The following is a 20,473-nucleotide window of genomic DNA, read 5'->3' as shown; positions in this document are numbered from 1 at the left end:
AGTGTCTTAACGGTCTTGGGCCATCTTATTTATCTGATCTGCTGTTACCGTATCAACCCTCACGGACCCTGAGGTCCTCTGGCACCGGCCTTTTAACCATTCCCCGAACCGCGACCAAAACCCACGGTGAGGCTGCATTCAGCCATTATGGCCCTTCTTTATGGAACAGCCTGCCAGAGAACCTCAGGGCCGCAGAGAACGTTGATATTTTTAAAAGGAGGCTCAAGACACACCTTTTTAGTTTGGCTTTTATCTGATCTCATTTACCTAGTCTTTTTAGCTATTTATTGTGTCTACTTCTTTAGCTCTTTTATTATCTTTAAAACTTTAATCCATTTTAGTGACTTTTTATTTTATGTTATTTATTATTCATCTTAAGTTTTATATAGATTTCTCTAAAATTTTACACTTTTAGGCATTTTTTACTTTCTTTTAATCTTTTAGTTTTTAGCTCCAGTGTTTCCTCAGGGGGGTCGTTCACACTGGGAGGTGTGTCTGCTCCGCCCATGGGGGTGTCGTCATGGGGGTCCCTCAGGCCTGGGTAGCTGGGGGTGGGACTCCACCTTCTGTGTGGGGTCTGCCCCGGTCTGTCCGGGTTGGGGGGGTCTCTGTGGCGATGCTCCTTGTGGTCATGGTCGGCGGAGCCTCTCGGTGTGGACGGCCACCCATAGGTAGTGTTTTCCTCACCTGGATCGTTAGTGCTAAGCCATGTCACCAGTCCACTTACTGTGTGTGTGTGTGTGTGTGTGTGTGTGTGTGTGTGTGTGTGTGTGTGTGTGTGTGTGTGTGTGTGTGTGTGTGTGTGTGTGTGTGTGTGTGTGTGTGTGTGTGGGCGTGTGGGCGTGTGAGTGTGTGCACATGTATATGAGTGTGAGTGAGTGTGTGTGTACGCGTGGGGGGTGGGGTCGTATGGAATGTTTTAAATTAAGTTTTTTATTGTTATTTTATTCTGCATGTAAAGCACCATGTGTTGCATTTATATTGTATGATTTGGTGCTATATAAATAAATAAAGTTTAAGTTTAAGTTTAAGTTTTAAGGCTGAATGAAGGCCACTGTGCTCACCCAATGAGATGATTGACACTACAGTGATAGTGACGTGTCCAATAAACAGAAAATTGCATTCCTTGGGGGTGAAAATAGGAGTCTACAGCCCTATATAACCTTTCTATGTGACTTAATTCTAGAGATAGAGTTTTTTGTGCAAAAAATGACCATGAAAATTAAATTTGACCTTCAACATGAACTTGAAATAGGACATTTATCTCAGAATTGAATTCTTAGAACCAAAAAAGTAGAGAAAGTGACAATATACAACAATCTAGGACTAAGAGAAGCTGAGATATGACCTTTGGTCTTTTCGGCGGGAGCCATTTTGAATTTTCTGCAAACCGGCCACTAGGGAGACGTCCCAATTTGTTTGCGATGGTTTTTGAAAACCTTATGTCCATACCTAACATCATGCCAATTATCAAAAACTTGTCACCAAGTGAACGATTTTCATGAATTCTCCCCCAGTTATAACACAACACACTTGATGAAAATCATGAAGTGTATGAAACCATACCGAATCCTTAAAACAATGCTGTTTGAATGTTCTCTGTTTTGTGTTTCAGGTGTTGTTCCCTGTTTAGCCTCATCGGCTGACAAAAATAAACCCTCACTTGATGAATACTGATGGTGCTACAGAAGATGTCATGTGACATAAACAAATGACACACAGAGCCAGAAATGATCAATGTTTATGTGATTCTTGATTTAACACATTTCACACATTTTAAAAGTGGTAAACATGTGATACATTGTCATGCTCTAAAAGTGCAAAATCTACATTAAATAAAAAGTGCTAACAATTTGCTACTGTCTTTACTGGAATGGTTAATACAAGACAATAAAACAAACTTCATAAAAACAATATGTAATAACAAAATAATCCACATCAACTAGTGTTATAAAATATATATCACTTATAATTTAATATATTATATACCTACTATGTGCATTGTGGTCATCACTCATTAAAACTCATCAGTTTTAACATAAAGAGCAGAAGAGAAACAGTGGAAAACTACTGCAGTGCATCCATTCAGTCTTGATTGAAGAGTTGTTTCTTTGTGGGAAATATGAGAACAACCTTGTTTATTTTGAGGTCTTTTACTTAAATATTACAAACAGTTCAGAGTCCCACCCTGTCATTATTGCCTTGCATTCAACATAGCAACAATAAAGCAAAAACAACAAGACAGATTATGTGGGACTGGAATGATTATTTACCATCCAAAACAGTGACTGTATATACAAAGAGTGTACCGGTACAAGATACAGTCACAGAATTGTCTCTATTTCTTTAAGCATTCAGTTGTGTGAAAAAGTGTCTGCCCCCTTCCTGATTTCTTATTTTTTTTGCATGTTTGTCGCACTTAAATGTTTCAGATCATCAAACAAATTTAAATATTAGACATAGATAACACAAGTAAACCCAAAATGCAGTTTTTAAATGAAGGTTTTTATTATTAAAGGGAAAGAAAAATCCAAACCTACATGGCCCTGTGTAAAAAAAGTGATTGCCCCCTAAACCTAATAACTGGTTGGGCCCCTTAGCAGCAACAACTGCAATTGAGCATTTGCCATAACTGACAATGAGTCTTTTCCAGCTGTGGAGGAATTTTGGGCCACTCATCTTTGCAGAATTGTTGTAATTCAGCCACATTTGAGGGTTTTCGAGCATGAAACTCCTTTTTAAGGTGATGCCTCAGCATCTCAATGGGATTCATGTCGGGACTTTGACTAGGCCACTCCAAAGTCTTCATTTAGTTTTTCTTCAGCCATTCAGAGGTTGGACTTGCTGGTGTGTTTTGGATCATTGTCCTGCTGCAGAACCCGAGAGGCTTCAGCTTGAGGTCACCAACAGATGGCTGGACTTTCTCCTTCAGGATTATTTGGTAGACAGCAGAATTCATGGTTCCATTTACCACAGCAAGTCTTCCAGGTCCTGAAGCAGCAGAACAGCCCAGACCATCACACTACCACCTCCATGTTTTACTGTTGCTATGATGTTCCTTTTCTGAAAAGCTGTGTTACTTTTACGCCAGATGTAATGGGACATACACCTTACAACTTTTGTCTCGTCAGTCCACAGACTATTTCCCCAAAAGTCTTGGGGATCATCAAGATGTTTTCTGGCAAAACTGAGACGAGCCGTTATGTTCTTATTGCCCAGCAGTGGTTTTCATCTTGGAACCATGCAGCCATGCAGCCATTTTAGCCCAGTCTCTTTCTTATGGTGGAGTCATGAACAGAGACCTTATTTAGACAAGTGAGGCCTGCAGTTCTTTGGATGTTGTTATGGGGTCTTTTATGATCTCTTGGATGAGTTGTCGCTTCCCCTCCTGGGAAGGTTCACCACGGTTCCATGTTTTCTCCATTTGTGGATAAAGACTCTCACTGTGGATCGCTGGAGTCCCAAAGCTTTAGAAATGATTTTGTAATCTTTTCCAGACTGATAGATCTCAATTACTTTGTTTCTCATTTGTTCCTGAATGTCTTTGGATCACAGTATGATGTCTAGCTTTTGAGGATCTTTTGGTCTACTTCCCTTTGTCAGGCAGGTCCTATTTAAGCGATTTCTTGATATAGAAGGATTTGGATTTAGGATTTTTTTTCCCCCTTAGTAATAAAACCTTCATTTAAAAACTGCATTTTGTGTTTACTTGTGTTATCTTTGTCTAATATTTAAATTTGTTTGATGATCTGAAACATTTAAGTGTGACAAACATGCAAAATAAAATAAGAAATCAGGAAGGGGGTAAACTCTTTTTCACACAACTGCATAAGCTAAAGCATCAGGCTGATCCACAGAACCCTTTTTTTTTTTTTTTTTTTTCAAAACAGGCGAAAATATAAAAGCTGTCATCTAATGAGAGAACCTTCTCTTTCAGTACCTGGTGTAACAATAAATACAAAACATTTTCAGCAATTACTGATCAGTCCCTAAGTCAGCTTGAAGGATCGTTAATGCCCCTCCTCAGAAAGTAAACATGTACCTTTCAGGCTGATATCCACTGATTTTGGAGTTTCATGAAGTTGATGTTGGATACACTCTGCTGTTGTTAGGTGCATCGTGGGGGATGGAGGTGAGTACAGAGAACTGGGAAATCACTTTATGTCATCTATTCATAGCTTATAATATCAATAATAGTTATGTCAGATGATTATGGATCTTAAAATAACCAGGAATAAGAAGAACACTATTTATTGGAGAAGGTGGTAGAGAACTAAAGATGCCCCAAGGTTTTCCTGGACAGCAGATTTTCACTTCCTGAGGACGCTAAGCTCCTTCAATGTTTGCAGCAAGATGCTTTATATCATATATAAGTGCGGAATTGAGAGAGCAGTTTTATCTGCAGTAATCTGATCTGGGGCATCAGCATCAGAGCCAGTGTCTCAAAGAAACTCAACAATCTGATAAGGAAAGTTCTGGGCTCACTAGAGCTGGATACACACCGAAACATGCTGGAAATGCAGTGATTAATCATCAGTCTTCGGTTTTTGCTATTTATGTAAAAATAATTCTAAAGTTCTAAAGGGGTCACAAATCCTCTTAGTCCAACTACATCAGCTTTAGGGTTATATAAAACACTATTTTGCATCTGACTGTTGTTTGGAACAAAGAAATTCACCAAACTCAGTCTTTGACTGTGTGTCAAAAGCTCAGAATATTTAAAGCAATAATCATCATAATGACCCCTTCAAGCCTGTTTGTAAGTGCTTTCTTTGAAATTATTCATCAGGTTTACCCATACAAGCCTTTCTGCCATCATTAGACCATGTTTTATAATATGTATTATCTCTAAGCTCTTATTGTAAAATATCAAACAAAAACCAGTCTTGGATTGTGCTGGAAATTAATTCTAAAATTCTCAAATGACTATTTTACTCCGTTCCACATCATTTAGAGCTTCTCCATCAAGTCAGGAGCTTGAAGAGGTAGGACCTGTGAGCGGTATGACACTAGCCGTGATATTTTGTACACTTGGCGTACGGTTGAGTACACAAGAAGGAATAAGGAGTACATGAGCTTGCAAAGAAAAACACATTCTCCAGTCAGATGGGCTTGTAAAGTAAAGTGGTGACGTACTTCTTCTTATAGCGATGTGTCGCACTCAGCACCATCACTCCATCCTGTGGCAAAGGACAAGAGTTAAAAGAAAACAACTACACAAAACATTCTTAATGAATGTATGTCATATAAAATGTGAGTTTTAAGAGCCATAACACTAAACTAATTGTAGACTAATTGCAGACTAGTCCTAAAGGCTGAGTGCATCTATGAAAAGATAAAATATTGACTCTGAAGTTAAAAATAATCGTATCCACATTTAAGCATGTAAACACTTCATCTGCTCCCTATTGCACTGATAAACTCTCTTTTGAGAAAATTACCTCAACATAAAACCAACATCTCTAATTTCAGGAGCTTTGCTACCTCATGGAAAAAAGTCAGACTATCTAAGCCAATGCCTACTCAAATGGAAAATCCATGTTTGGTTTAGATAGACATTTACTGGCAGTCTGAACTTTGCTTGTTTGTTCTATCTTTTTCAAATTTTCCCCATTTAGCCTGGCATTGGTGCCCATGTTTGCATCGTAACATTTATATTCAGTTTGTTTTTCATGCCAGAATGTTGGAAGAAGGTCAATCATCTGTGATTCGGTCGGCATGTCTCGTCTACAGATTGTTATTATTGGAGTCATTCCAAAGTTGGGATCTCTTCTCCAGGCTGCGTGATAGCTTGTTGATAGTGACAGAAGCTCAGGATTTCAAGGTCGGCCCGTAACACAGCTGCTGTTTCCCACATCAGCAGTCAGGTAATGGTCAAAATGATCAAACACATCATTTTGCTCTTGCATCATTAGAGTGCAAAGTTCCAAGAATGTTCAAGGTTGGAAACCTCTCCTGGGAATTTGCAGGAATGTTTGAAAATTTGTAAAAATAAACAAACAACAAAATGTTATTTTAACACTGAAGTTAAATGTAGTTGAACAAAATAAATCTTTCTGCCTATATTTGGCAACAGAATAATCAGATTAATACAAATTCAGTTGAATTTCTACTCGCATTCCTCTGCCACACCTATAGCATGGTTCTCAGATGTAAGTCGTTTTGGATAAAAGCATCTACTAAAAGACAGTAGTAGTTAAAGGACTATTACTAATGTATATAGTTCACATTCCCTCATCACATTTCAAAAAATTCCTTTCTGGATTCTTCCACACCACACCAGGATTACTGAAGCCTCACTGTTTAAGCCTAAACCATCCAGTTAAGTCAATATTGATGTTATATTTGATCTATGATATTAAAATGCAACTAATAAATACAACACGTGCTCATCTAGCAGCAAACTGGACGTCTCCGCATAAATTTACTCCATGGTAGCACCCATTATGGACAATGAGGTGTTCAACTATTCATCAAGCCTATTTTTACTCATTTGTGCATGATAAATGATCACACTTTTTCAATTAATTCACCCAAATTCTCATTAATTTCTGTATAGTCCCATTAATTCTTATAAACTGCAATGTTTCAAAAATTCCAAAGCTTAAAGGAGCATGAGGCTCCTTTTCCGGTCACAATTGCAGCACATTTTGCAGCACACAGCCTGTTCAAGGCAACGGAGAGATGCACTAGAGGGCTCATTCTTTTTGGTTTTGGAACGCTTCATCTGACATTATTACTATAAAACTTAAAACGTATACGAATTATTTTCATAAATTCTGCCTCAATCCTGCCTCATGCTCCTTTAACTTGTCATAAAACGTTTCTGGAAATGTAAGGTAAAAATGTCCTCCCTCAGCAACCCTCTGTGTCATTCACAAGAATAGGAAGTTACCTTAATGGACAGAGCATAAAGGTGGTTGAGCATGACGTGGTTGGGCTCTGGAAGCAATGCAGGGTCACACTGGAGGAAAATAAAACAATAGATCAAACCAAAAAAGTTGAATTTGCTTTATTTTGCTCAGTTTCAGTTTTCAGGAATAATACATCACAATGAGTTGAAAAAACAAACAAAAAATAAACTGTGTATTGAGACAAGAAAGATAATAATTAAATAAACAAACCATAGTCACTTACAGAGATGCCCGTGTCTCTGTTGAGGATGACCTGCAGGAGGTGAGGAGGAAGTATAGGCGGAGATTTGATCTTCTCTTCCTGTTTGGGAACATAAGCGTCCTGATGATATGGCCCCGGAGGAGAGCTGGAGAGATCTGATGGAGGAAGACCACCAAAACACAATATAGATATATTTCAAATGTCTTCAGACTATGAATATTAACCCTAAAATTACATAAAGATATTTGCTCCATGAACATGACCTTTGACTGTTAAAAAGTACAAATGTGGTAGCAAATTTGGAAATTCCAAAACTTAATTACTGGACATTTTAATGATTTTACTCCCTCACGTGCCAAAATGTAAACAAGTCCTGTTAGGAATCATTAGGCCACTTTTGCCTTTAAGCCCATATTGTCTTTAAATACCTATTTCCAATTAGAGACTTAAGAACTTGTTTTGCATTCACTGATATCTTCAATGTATTATTTTAAAAATGCACTCAATGTATTGAAAGATTGAAAAGTAAATGCTTTCCTCTCCGACAAGAACGAATAATTATATTACACTAACTTACTCACTCACTAACTCATAAGAGTAGAGGAAATGAGAGCTCTTGTGCTGTTATGATAATTCAAAACAATGAAAAACAATTCAGTGTGTTATTGTGTAAAACAATTATAAGTCAATACACTTAATTGGTATAGTAAGGTATTATCCATCCATTATCTACACATATTATTTCCTGACCAGGGTTACTGGAGTCTATCCCAGCTCACATCTGTGATGAGAGGCAGACAAGAAACCTGGAAATGTCGCCAGTCCATCACCAGGCAGGAAAGTATTGTGTTGGATACAAATTTAAAGCACAGGCTACCGCCAAATTTAAAGCAAAAACATTGTCATGTTTGCCAATAAATGTACAGGTAGATAGTGCTTATAATCTGGTTTGAAGACAGTGTAAACTATTTTGGACCATTTTTAAAAACCTTTGGTTGTATGACTTTCATCAATCTCATAATCAGACCTGTTATTCACTGGTCGCGGCTACAAAGTGCCGACTAGAAACTGCTAATGTGGCGGGCTGTCTCTGGATCAACTCGCCAGAAGAAATGCATACTTTTGCTGCATGTTTGGAATTGGATAACACTCTACTTTTAACTCGGCAGGGCAAACCTTTCATCTGAGTGCACACATATTCATTCACAACAGGTTTGTTTGGGCAAGGCTGATACCGACAAGATTACATCCTTGCATTATTTTGAAGCATTTTAAAGCAAAGGTTAGTAGTTGTAAAAACCTAAATATCATCTCTAACGAGATGGATACATTATTAGTATCCAAAATAAATAGAAATAAACATGATAGATATCAGTCTTTACTCACCTGACATGTCAGAGCATTTCTGTGAATCCACCATTAAAGCGTCAAACACCTCAAAGTCAGTTTTCTTCACCTGGATAATGTTGTTGACTGTGCCCAGCTGGCTGGTTACGACAGGCTGTTCAGAAACACAACACAATCACATTCACAAAGCTCAGTTAGACAACATTTAAAAAAAAGGAAAAAAGTTTTATTTTAAAAAGCTTTTAGTCAAACAAACCGCTTTAGCCAATTGCAATGAATAAAAATGAGACTGTGCTGCCTGTAATTATGTCCCTGCTGCATGGTTTATCATGCTTAAGATTCATCTGATTAATTAATTTTAATCATTTTTACAGTAGTTCTGTGGACGGGCATGTTTTTTCATTGTAAATTATATAAACCTTGTACCTCAGACTAATGCATGAATGAAAACTCAAAGGCTATACTTGTGGTTGTGTAAAAGATGGCTACAAACCACACAAAACCATTACAATTCATCATCTAAAGTTAATGTTACAACAGTCAGAACAAGCTTTATTTGACAACAATTTCTGCACCACTTTTCAGTATATAAATTTGCTTCTGGAGGGAATTAATTTTAATTTTCCAAAGTTAATGCATATTTATTATAAGAATCATGAATGATGGTCTACATTTTCAGCCTTAAAAAAGTGAAACATCAGCTTTATATATGAGCCCACTCAAATTATACGTGATTAACTCAAACAAATATTTCCTGAAGTAAACCTGCCAGACATCAGCAGGTTTACTGCTATTAGCTATTATTTATTTGCAAATGTGTGTCTTCTGAATAACAACGGGGAGACTGAACATACCCTATCTTATTTTATTAGAAAGTGAATGATAGAAAACTGTGAGAAAAATGGCCCGACTCATAAGCCCCTTACCCCCAGGGTTAACATACCCAAGAGTTGAATGAACTAACTCTGAACAGAAAAAGACAAAAACCCAGACTCAGACTTACTCTGAGTTATTATTTTTTTTTATTCAGTTTGTTGAACCTCCTTTCCTGAGGCCCCTGGGAGCTTATCCCAGATTACAAGAACAAGGTGCCTATTCTTTATTTTCTCCTTTTGACCAAACAAAACAAATGCAACAGACTGTATGTATTGGGAGCAAATAAAATCTTTAACAAAGGACATGTTGCATTTTCAAATAAAAAACATTAAAAAAATGATTCAGGTCAACATAACAGACAGAGCAGCTCACATAATCCCTTGAACATTGTTTTTCTGAGAAACACCAGCATGACCTCAATCTTGCCTAAATAAAGAACTTTACGTTAAACACAAAAAGGAGGAGAGAATAATTCACCTAGACTAGAGCCAAATCTATTCCTAATAATGTGCATGTCATTCAGAACTCAAGATACAATATTTGGCAATATAATTGCCTTTTCTCCACTACATTGTTTTTGTGATCACTGGTAGACAAAACTGTAATCACAATTCATAGAATTCAATTAATTGCAAAGCACTCCTCTGAGATTACTCTGTTTGAGTGTGTGTGCACACCCTGATGACCTTGGTGGGGAGGGGGATGGCTGCTTATGTTAAATATTGTTGCGGACCACTGGTTTCAAAGGTTCGTTCGTTCGTTCGTTCGTTCGTTCGTTCGTTCGTTCGTTCGTTCGTTCGTTCGTTCGTTCGTTCGTTCGTTCGTTCGTTCGTTCGTTCGTTCGTTCGTTCGTTCGTTCGTTCCTTCGTTCCTTCGTTCCTTCCTTCCTTCCTTCCTTCCTTCCTTCCTTCCTTCCTTCCTTCCTTCCTTCCTTCCTTCCTTCCTTCCTTCCTTCCTTCCTTCCTTCCTTCCTTCCTTCCTTCCTTCCTTCCTTCCTTCCTTCCTTCCTTCCTTCCTTCCTTCCTTCCTTCCATCCATCCATCCATCCATCCATCCATCCATCCATCCATCCATCTATAAATAAGCATGTCTGCTTACCTCAGCTGGGTCATGGGTCCACTGGCCATCCACATAAAACTTGTACTGATGTTCCCCTTCAGGTAGATCAACAATGGCCACAAAAGTGTTCTGACTTTGACAAATGACAAGAAAGTATTTGTTACACCAGTAAGTTTTGACATGGGTTTCATCAGCACCTACAGCTACTTAACATATGCACATACACACACACACACCCAAATCCCAACCAGAACACTTCAAACACTTCAAAGAAGGATAAAACAGTCTTTTGTTTTTTGTAAATGAATATTTACACTCGCCGTATAAATAAAACAAAACTCTTAATTTGCTTTGTTGGCCTTACTAAAATTCTTTTACCATTTTTACCAGCAGCCTATACTTATACATGATCGTACAGTGAGTTCCTCGAAAAACACTTTGGACCCTATGCTTGTCCTGTTCGTAAAGCAGAGCTGTCAATGAAGTTGACTTTAACGTAGACCTAATTAACAACATGTATCTGCTTTTTTTGAGACTGCATCTGTTGGTTTTTATGAGCATGCATTAGAATCAGAATCAGAAAAAAATGTATTGCCAAGTACTTTTTTAACACACACAAGGAATTTGTTGTGGTGATTTAGTGCAATACAAAAGAACAAGTAATATTAAGTGAGATATAAAATATAAAGTAAAAAGAAAAAATGTACAACCTGTTGGTTTTAAAGTGCCAGAGTAATGAAGTCTGCATGGAGCTTGCATGAATATGCCATTAAGATGTTTTTCTTTCCTTCAAGCATATGTAGTGATTGAATTAGATACTTGGCTGTGGCTGAAAGCACTTCTATTTGTCTGTTTGTTTATTTTTTTCCCTTTTTTTCCATCCTTCACCGGCTTCCCAGTGCAGATGCAAAGATGTAACGATACACTTAGCTGTTGCCATGATGAGATTGTGTATTCCTGATCAATAAAAGGTAAGAAAGAAAAACAATCAACATGGGGAAGCAACAGGAAGTCATAACTGATACATTTGTGCTCATAAGAGTTCAGGCTGAAAGGAGAAAACTGATGCAGCCGAGGAGACTGACAACAAACTCAGCACAGCTGTAGTACGGAGGGCATAAAACACTGTGTGCACTGAAGGTATTGCGACTTGTCAAACTGTCAAATTGCAGGTATTTCTAAACTTGTTACTGGCTTAACAAAGTTAAAAACTAAAACTCTTAAAATGAATAACACATTTTTTTAATTAAATGTAAAAATGATTTAAAGCAGACATAAGATAATAGAACTATTCTATGATATCTGCATGGTTTATTTAATATATTTTTCTGCAACAACTCGTCATTAATTACAGCAAATCTTTTTTTTTTATTTGGACATACAGTTGTAATGTGGAAATTCTTGCAAGTTTAGTGACAAAATGGGTGACAGTCAAACATTACAATAAGAAACAGATTAGACTGTGACAGCTACTCATTCAAAGTGCACCTTAAACAGTATCTTACAAAGTTTAGCACACGCTCTTACCTTCTGATGAGGGGAATTTTGGCCCAGTTGTTGAAGGATCCAGAGATGTAGACCTCCTTCCCGTCTCCGGTCCAGCGAAAGACCGTTGGCCGATCCACAGTGGGCCCTTTGTCTTCTGCCTCTAAGTCTTGCTGCCATGCAAGGAACTCCTCTTTTCCTAAAGGAGCCTTAAATATCCATAGGGACCATGATAAGACATTTGTTCACTTGTATTATACTGTGAGTAGGGTTCATATGAGTCTGAGTGTAACAGACGAGACGGAACACAATACCTTCATATCTTCTCCGTGAAAAATATCAGCATCTTCTGGGCTATCCATCAGGATTTTTGGTCTCTCTCCCTCTTTGATTCCCCGGCTGTCCCTCCGCTTCTCCCCGTGGCCCATGGCGGCCCTCTCGCTGCTTGTATTCCCCATGTCTGTTTAAAGGTCACTACGAGAGGAGTTGAGACAATTAAGTAAAACTAAGAAGAAACTAAGCAAGAATGCACTTTTAAGTACTGTAATTAATCATTTACAGCAGCTGCATCAAGATTCTTAAGGTCGCAGGACTAAAAGGAGGTCTGAATTACTACAGCCCCAGCCTGTACTGATTCACAATAACTGTCAGAGAAAAAAATATATAAACCAAATGTATCAATAATACATTAAAGCAGCAAATGTCCTTATAAGAATGCATCATATACAGCACCATACCCACTGTATTACATATCTGCAGAGTATGGATTTATTTGCTTACACTATGACCATTCACATATCTCTGCAGGTTGGAACTGAATACCACAGATATTTCTCAACGTCCCATGAAGGTATCTGTGTTGTGAGAATTTAATAACATAATAATAGAGTTTCAACATAACCCTCACATAACATTTCTGCCAGCAGGGTACCTTATCTCTACAAACACCCACTGTATTTGTGTGATAGTGCAGAGCACGTGTTTGTTATTACATAACACTGCTGACACTTTAGAGCAGGGGTCTTCAATCCCCGTCTTCGAGGGCCGGTGTCCTGCATGTATTAGATGTTTCTCTGCTTTAACACACCTGATTCTAATTAATGATCGTCATGTCATTGAGGTCTGCACAAGTCTATTATTGACAGCCATTTATATCAAGATGTGCTGGAGCAGGGAAACATCTAAAACATGCAGGAAACCAGCCATCTAGGACCAGAATTGAAGACTCCTGCTTTAGAGACTATAAACCTGATGAGATACACAATACTGAATACATTTTATTTGAATCTTATTAAAGAAGATCAGCATAAGCTTTACACGAATAGATTACTTATCATAGATGTGTCAGCGCAAAGCTGGTGTAAAAATGTAACCACAACTTCATCACAAACCCTAAGAGAGCTGCTAGACAATTTAATTTAGTTTAGTTTATTTGCACATAAAACAGAACCTGTATAAACAGTAAAGACAATGGTCAAATTAAGCAGGAGAGGTGGAAGCCAAAAAGGCTTATGAAAATGCCTCCCCTTTATAAAACAAACATAACAAGAATAACAACAGTAACAGCAGCAAGTAAGATAATTGCATGAAAAGAAGTACAATTCCGGAAGTGTTTCTGATCTTAACTAAAGAATGATTTTTTCAAGTGTTTTTTGAACAAAGCCAGTGAAGATATTGATTTTAGTGATGTAGGTAAATTGTTCCATAGGGATGGTCCTCTGTATTTTAAAGTGCGTTGATTGTGTGAAGTCCAGCATAAAGGAAGGTGAAAGTGTCATGTCTGATATGAATGGATGTTTGAGGAAAACTTTAAAAAATTCTGGAAGCTGAGTGGCAGGTGATGAGATGAATATACATAAACACACAGGTTTGATAGATCTTCACATTGAAGACGGATAACAAATTCTAAAAAGAAAAATAGAAGATTCTGTTTTTTTGGCAAAAGTAACAAAACTGTCTTTTCGGCTAGCAGGATCTTATTGAGAAAAGTAGGACATGTAGCTGCCCATATAGAATTACAATACACAATATATGGATAAATTAAGCTATAATAACAAGTTAAAATACGAGATTGATTCACCAGTGATCGTATTCTACTCAAAATACCGATTCATAGTTTTTTTACAGACAAGTTCAGTATGGCACTTCCATGATCATTTTTCATCACCTATGACACCTAAGAATGTAATAGAAGAAACTTGAGTAAATTCAACATTGTCTATGAATTGTCTTTGAATAGTTAAATTATTAAACCTTAGTAAGCAGTATTTTTGTGTCACTAGACGTAAATATAAATTAACTTTATGATGACCCCAGTCGGGGCAGAACAGTTAATGGGGCTGGTTTCAAGAGCACATTTTGGCAGTAGTTTATCTGCACCTTTTCATGTAACTAATGGGGTGAGACAGGGTGGCATTTTGTCACCTGTTCTCTTCAATATTTACATGGATAATCTTTCCATGAAGCCTAGTCAGTGCAAGACCGGATGTATGATAGGTGATAGTGTTATTAATCACCTCATATATGCTGATGACCTGGTCATCATGTCTCCATACAGGGCTGGGCTACAGCAACTGCTTAAAGTGTGCTCTATGGAGTCCAGTATGACATTGTGTTTAACCCTAAGAAGAGTGTTATTCTGATTGTTAAAGCTAAGGAGGATCAGGTTTCCCCCATTCTTACCGTCAGACCGCCCCTTAGATGTTGTTAAGAGAGTACGGTATTGGGTTCACATCATAAATGAGGATCTTTGTGATGATGATGCGTCAGTGCTGTCAGCTCTATACTCCAATACGCCGATATTGTGCCCGTAGATTCCTTATGTGCACAGCTGATGTTAAATTAATCTATTCAGAGCCTATTGTACACCTCTTTACACGGCTCACCTTTGGTGTAATTATACCACCAAAGCCAAGCTAAAGCAGTTGCAGGTAATATATAATGATGCGTTCAGGATCCTCCTTAAGCTTCCAAGATGGACAAGTGCTAGCACTTTATTTGTTAATTGTTATGTCCCCACCTTCCATGCTCTGCTGAGGAATTTTATGTTTAAATTTATGTGTCGACTCCATGAGTCAGAAAATTGTCTAATAACTGCACTCACTAACATCAAATGGAGTGATACAAGCAGTACTGGAGTTGAGGGGGGATGAGGGGGGATGGCAGCCCCCCTGAAATAAAAACAGTAAAAATCATCCCCCCTTTCCATCCATTATGTCATTTCATGAATATGGTTTTACTGCTATTTCAACATTTAGAGTCATCACCAGAAAAATAACACCAGAAAAATAACTTATTTGGCAATTTTCACCTGTTTCAAGTAAATTTTTACTTGAAATAAGTAGAAAAATCTGCCAGTGGGACAAGATTTATCTTCTCATTACTAGCAAAAAAATCTTGTTCCACTGGCAGATTTTTCTACTTATTTCAAGTGAAAATCTACTTGAAACAGGTGAAAATTGCTGTTTTTCCCAGTGATGAGTCTTGTTTTAAATGTAATTAGATTTTTTTTTACTAAAATGAGACATTTTAACTAGAAATAAGACAAATATTCTTGTTAAGATGTTGAGTTTTTGCAGTGATCCATTTGACTTATCCTGTGAAGGACAGAGTCATATTGATAAGTTCAGAAAAGTGTTTTTTATTGTTGTGTTTTGATGTATTTGATGTAAGCCCAGTGGATATTTAAAGCTTACAGAAGGCTGCATTTAACTGCTGCTATGTCATTCCTGCAGTATTTCTGCAGGTGTTTTGGTCACTGCTATTATTTGTAATATATTATATTATTTGTAATCAGCACAAATTATCTGTCCCCATATGATAAAATCCACCATCCCCCCTGATCTTTTTTTTACAACTCGAGTACTGGATACAAGGTACACATCTGGACTATGGAAACATTGGAACAGATGTTTGCATGTACTTTAATGTGAGACCTGTAATGTTTATGTATTTATATGGAACCTTTTGAGTCTGTAATAAAGTATTCATATCATATCATAATAAAGACGCAACTCATGACGTTCTCATATTTGGAAGGTAAAAACAAATCCCTGAACTGTTTTGTGAACATAGCATAAGGGTTTATCTGCCCAAGACTGTGCCCTTAGAGCTCAGCTTTAACCATCTCAACCAGAACCTGACCCCGTTCTTCTCTGGTCATGTTTGGAGCTAGCGCCGCAGCACCCAGGGGTGTGTGCGGGGTAACTGTGCCTGCTCACAACTAGTCACTGCCATTAAACGATGGAAGCACGACTGTCGACGCCGACTGCCATTGAGCAGTAATGTTACCTCATTAACATGTGATGTCGAGGCTGTCGTCGTCGTGGTGTGGTCGTCAGCTCTCCATCTGCTCGGAGCCAAAAACAACAACATTCTGATGAACCGACCCGCCCCCCGCCCGCGCATGCGCAGAACCGACAGACTGCGAGGGGTTTTTCTTTTGAATTTTTTTTTATTGAAGACAAAATGCAAAGAGCACAATACAACCGCCAGGGGGAGACACACACTCAGCGGCGGGAAATCAGGACACAATGAACTATGAATGAATGAAGGAATTTATTTCGAACATGTATATAAAAAATAAAAATAAAATAAACAGTAACATCTTCATATGCACATAGGTTCTAAAAAGGAGTAGGAATAAGTATACACTTTTTCCTAGTTCCTACCCCTTTATAACTCTATGAATTTACATTATTGTTATTATTATATAAAATGCATTAAAGTATACTATAAAAATACATTAAAAAGAGCACACAAACTTAAGGCCTTGATGGCATTTGCATTGGTGGAGAGTCTAATGGTTCTGATATATTGTTTGTCCTCATTTTCAAAAATACAAAAAAGAGGCTTCTGATATAACGGGATTTGTGAATAAACCATTTTGCCAATAATATAATAAGATTAATGATATAAATTGTTTTTTTTTAACAGATGGATAGTCAATGAAGCTTAACAATACATGTTCAAAGCAAAGAGAGAAATGTTGTTCAACACAAACACGAATCAAATTAAAGCTGCAAGCAGCGATGAATGGGTCCTCGCACCCTTGTGCACATTCAGGTGTGCTGCAGTGGAAGCTTGTATGACTTGCATGTAGATTCTTCAGGCCTGGACATAATGTAATGGGTAATAATGGTAATAATGGGTCTTGGCCTTGGAGTCCATGAGGCGCCCGCTGATGCCAAAGTCGCACAGCTTGATCTGACCTTTAGCGTCGAGGAGGATGTTGGAGGGTTTGACGTCTCGGTGGATGACGCCGTGCTTCTCTTTCAGGTACAACAAGGCGTTCACTATCTGAGGAGCGCAGCAACAACGTCAGAACCAAAACAGTCAAGACCGACGGTTCCCCCGCGTTGCTTCAACTCACCGCCACAGTCCCCTTTCCCAGGATCCGTTCGGGGATGGGGCCCTGGATTCTCTTCTTCAGCTTCTCCGCAAACGTTCCCATCTGCTCCATCGCGATGAATACATCCGTCTGAGTCAACGCAGACACACAGTCAGGGGTTCAGTAAGTTGACTAGGGCTTTCAAGAGTTAGTAGGACTCTTTTGGGCTTCCACGTCTGAGTTACCTGGAGGCCCACCTGTGGATGTATTTCAGGTACACCATCAAACATGACTCATTCAATGACATGATGGAAAAGTCTAAATAAATCCACCAAGACATCATGAAAACAACTATGGACCTTCAACAAGTCTGCTTCATCCTTGAGTCCAATCTCCAGGGGCCTGAAGGTCCTGTGCTCATGTGTTCAAGCTGCAGGTACAGCCGCCATACAGCCCAGGGAGGTAAAAGTGCCCCGGTGAAACTTGTGAAATGAAGCCTAGAACAACAGAAGACCTTCAAAAGACAGTGGCTGAAACCACGAAAACAGAGAATCCGTGTCACTGCCAATAACTGCTCCAAAACCACCACAAAAACGCCAGATTACAGTTTGCAGCTGCACATGAAGACAGAGATCTTAGTTTTGGGAAACATGTCCTGTAGTCTGACGAGACTGAAACTGATCAGTCATAATGATCATGTTAGTGTCAGAGGAACTGTCTGTCTGACATCTACAGCTCCCGCTGCCTCAGCAGGGCAAGGAACATCTTAAAGGACAACACCCACTCCGGTTTCCATTTCTTTGACCTGTTGCCCCCTGGCAGGCGCTTCAGGTCCATACGGACCAGAACAAACAGACTCAGGGAGCTTTTTCCTGTGAACTTTCTGAACTAATCTGCATTAATACAACTGCACTGCCATATCTGCACTGATAAGCTACCTCATACTGTGCAATATTCTTTCATTCATTCATGTGCAATGTTCTTTCATTCATTCATTTTTATGGTGTACATATATTTATATTGTCTGTTTCTTGTTTTGTTTTTACATAGCCTTTTACATGTGTGCACTTTTATGGAGCTGCTGCTTAATCTCATTATACTATAATGACAATAAAGGTTTTCTATTCTTCTATTGTAAAAGGCGGGGAACTTACAAGCATCAGAATACCATCCCAAGTAAGGGGTCCACACGGTGACGGCAGCATCATGGTATGGGGCTAGTTTGCTGCAGAAGGAACTGGAGGATGTCAAAGCGACATCACGGGGAAAGAAAGTCAGGTGGATACTACTACTACTACTACTACTACTACTACCACCACTACCACTACCATTTAGCAGACGCTTTTATCCAAAGCGACTTACATCTGAGAGAACAACACAAGCAATAAATCCCATAGGAGGGCCCAGCTGGATCAGTGCTGGTCAGACTGCTGAGAGTGAGAGTGCTCGCGGCGGAGGCGGCGCGGCCGCGCGCCTGCACTCACACCGGTGGACAAAAACCCTCAAAGATTTTTATTTATTTATTTATTTTTTATTTATTCTTTATTTCATTAATTGATAAAATAATACAACAAACAATTTAATATAAACACAAACGTTCCTAAATTGTGAATGAAAGGGAGCAGAAAGAAGAAGAATCTTATTTAATTTGCCCCTTTTTCCCAAGAAATCAATTTACAAAGAATGTAAATTAAAAAATTAAAAAACAACAACAAAGTAAATAAAAAACTAAAGATGATTTTTGGATGCAGGTTCCAGATGGGAACTCTTATTTTGAAGGACTGGCGGACTGCAAGTATAACTGAGCCCTAAAAACCATTAAAAACCCTGAACCCTTAAAAAACATGTTGACTGACTGAAAAAAAGTACGGAAACATGCATCAAGATGCCAAAAGGCTGTGACTACTATACACAAGGTTACATCCCTGAATACTTGATTCCCTGCCATTGAGCATCTTCTGGACTATGAAACAGCTTCTGGTCTGTGGAATTAAGTGTGAAATTACTGTGGACTGTGTGCCACAAGGATGGGACTTATTCTTGAACCCATTTGATTCCCATCATGGTGGACTTAAAAAACCTTTAAAGATGATTTTTGGATGCAGATTCTTTATGGGGAGTCTTATTTTCAAGGACTCCGGTACGACGGTGGACTTCAAAAAACCCCTCAAAGATGATTTTTTGGATGCAGATTCCTGGTTAAGACTCTTATTTTTATTTTTTAAGTACCTTTCCTTTCCTTCCTTCATCCTGTCAGGACAAGTGCTTTCAGTGTGTAGCAAAGTAAAGTATCTTGCGGTGCGTCCAAAATGCCATACTAAACAGTATATACTAAGTATACTTATGTTCGGCACACTTTTGAGTAAATATCAGTAGTGTGCATTAATTCTGCCGTTGGGAGGGGGAGTTGTTACCATGGTAACAACTCCTCTGTCACAGCAACAGTAGCAGCACCGCTCCACTCTTTCCCGTTTATCCTGGCTAAAACAAGATGACATTATATAATATTATTATATACGAATATTATAATATTAATATTATATGATAATATTGTTATACTTATGACATATACATATCACTTAGCAACCAAACACCGCTTCATTGCATTGTGGGAAGTTTCAGCTCGGCTAGTGTCCATCAATCCACACTAATACATTTCTAGTATGGATAGTATGGATAGAGCTACTATTGAGTACATACTAATGTTTGGGATGCACTAAAAAATCTTGCATACTCATTTTGCATACTCATTAGGGTGGAAGTATGCAATTTCGGACGCAGCATATATATATATATATATATATATATATATATATATATATATATATATATATATATATATATATATATATGTGTGTGAATATGTATGTGTATATGTGTGAATGTAGATATTAGTGGTGGGGGGAAAAATCGATTGCAATATATTGTTGCGCTCTCTGTCGCAATAAATAATCGTTAAACTGACGTCAAATATTGATATTTTATTACAACACCCATAATGGATTTACGCGGCTGTCACCGCACTATTGTTCATGCACTTTAATGTGTCCAGCTGTACAGTGTTTACATTTACAAGCCCAGAAGACAGTGAGGCTCTATACAAATGCATTTCTTTGTACATTGTATGAAGTTCTGGCATTGAATAAATGCATAGCTATGGACAGTTTATGGGTATTTTCTCTTTTTCAGTCACATATATCGTGATATATTGTTGATGAAATTTCGTACAATATATCGAATATCGTAGATATCATGTATCGT

The 20,473-nt window shown here is 38.1% G+C and overlaps 1 protein-coding gene across 2 annotated transcripts; it reads right to left on the bottom strand.

The window, feature by feature from the left end:
- Window positions 1-1,683: 1,683 nt before the first annotated feature.
- prkab1a (protein kinase, AMP-activated, beta 1 non-catalytic subunit, a) lies at window positions 1,684-16,279 on the bottom strand. Of its 2 annotated transcripts, XM_061734415.1 has the most exons (8): window positions 16,174-16,279; window positions 12,198-12,357; window positions 11,926-12,092; window positions 10,438-10,531; window positions 8,503-8,617; window positions 7,138-7,271; window positions 6,896-6,964; window positions 1,684-5,180 (listed from the first exon to the last, which is right to left on the bottom strand). In XM_061734415.1, exons 2-8 carry the CDS (start codon window positions 12,339-12,341, stop codon window positions 5,103-5,105), a joined length of 801 nt encoding a protein of 266 aa, XP_061590399.1. In that variant the 5' UTR covers window positions 12,342-12,357; window positions 16,174-16,279; the 3' UTR covers window positions 1,684-5,102. The 2 variants fall into 2 exon arrangements, with proteins under 2 accessions (XP_061590399.1, XP_061590400.1); XM_061734416.1 differs by lacking the exon at window positions 1,684-5,180 and having other exon boundaries at window positions 7,125-7,271.
- Window positions 16,280-20,473: the final 4,194 nt, after the last annotated feature.

This window comes from Cololabis saira, chromosome 11 (assembly GCF_033807715.1).
Source record: "Cololabis saira isolate AMF1-May2022 chromosome 11, fColSai1.1, whole genome shotgun sequence".
In the NCBI taxonomy this organism is placed as follows: Eukaryota; Metazoa; Chordata; class Actinopteri; order Beloniformes; family Belonidae; genus Cololabis; species Cololabis saira.
Note: the sequence above shows the minus strand (reverse complement) of the source record. Positions and strands in the feature narration are given on the sequence as shown.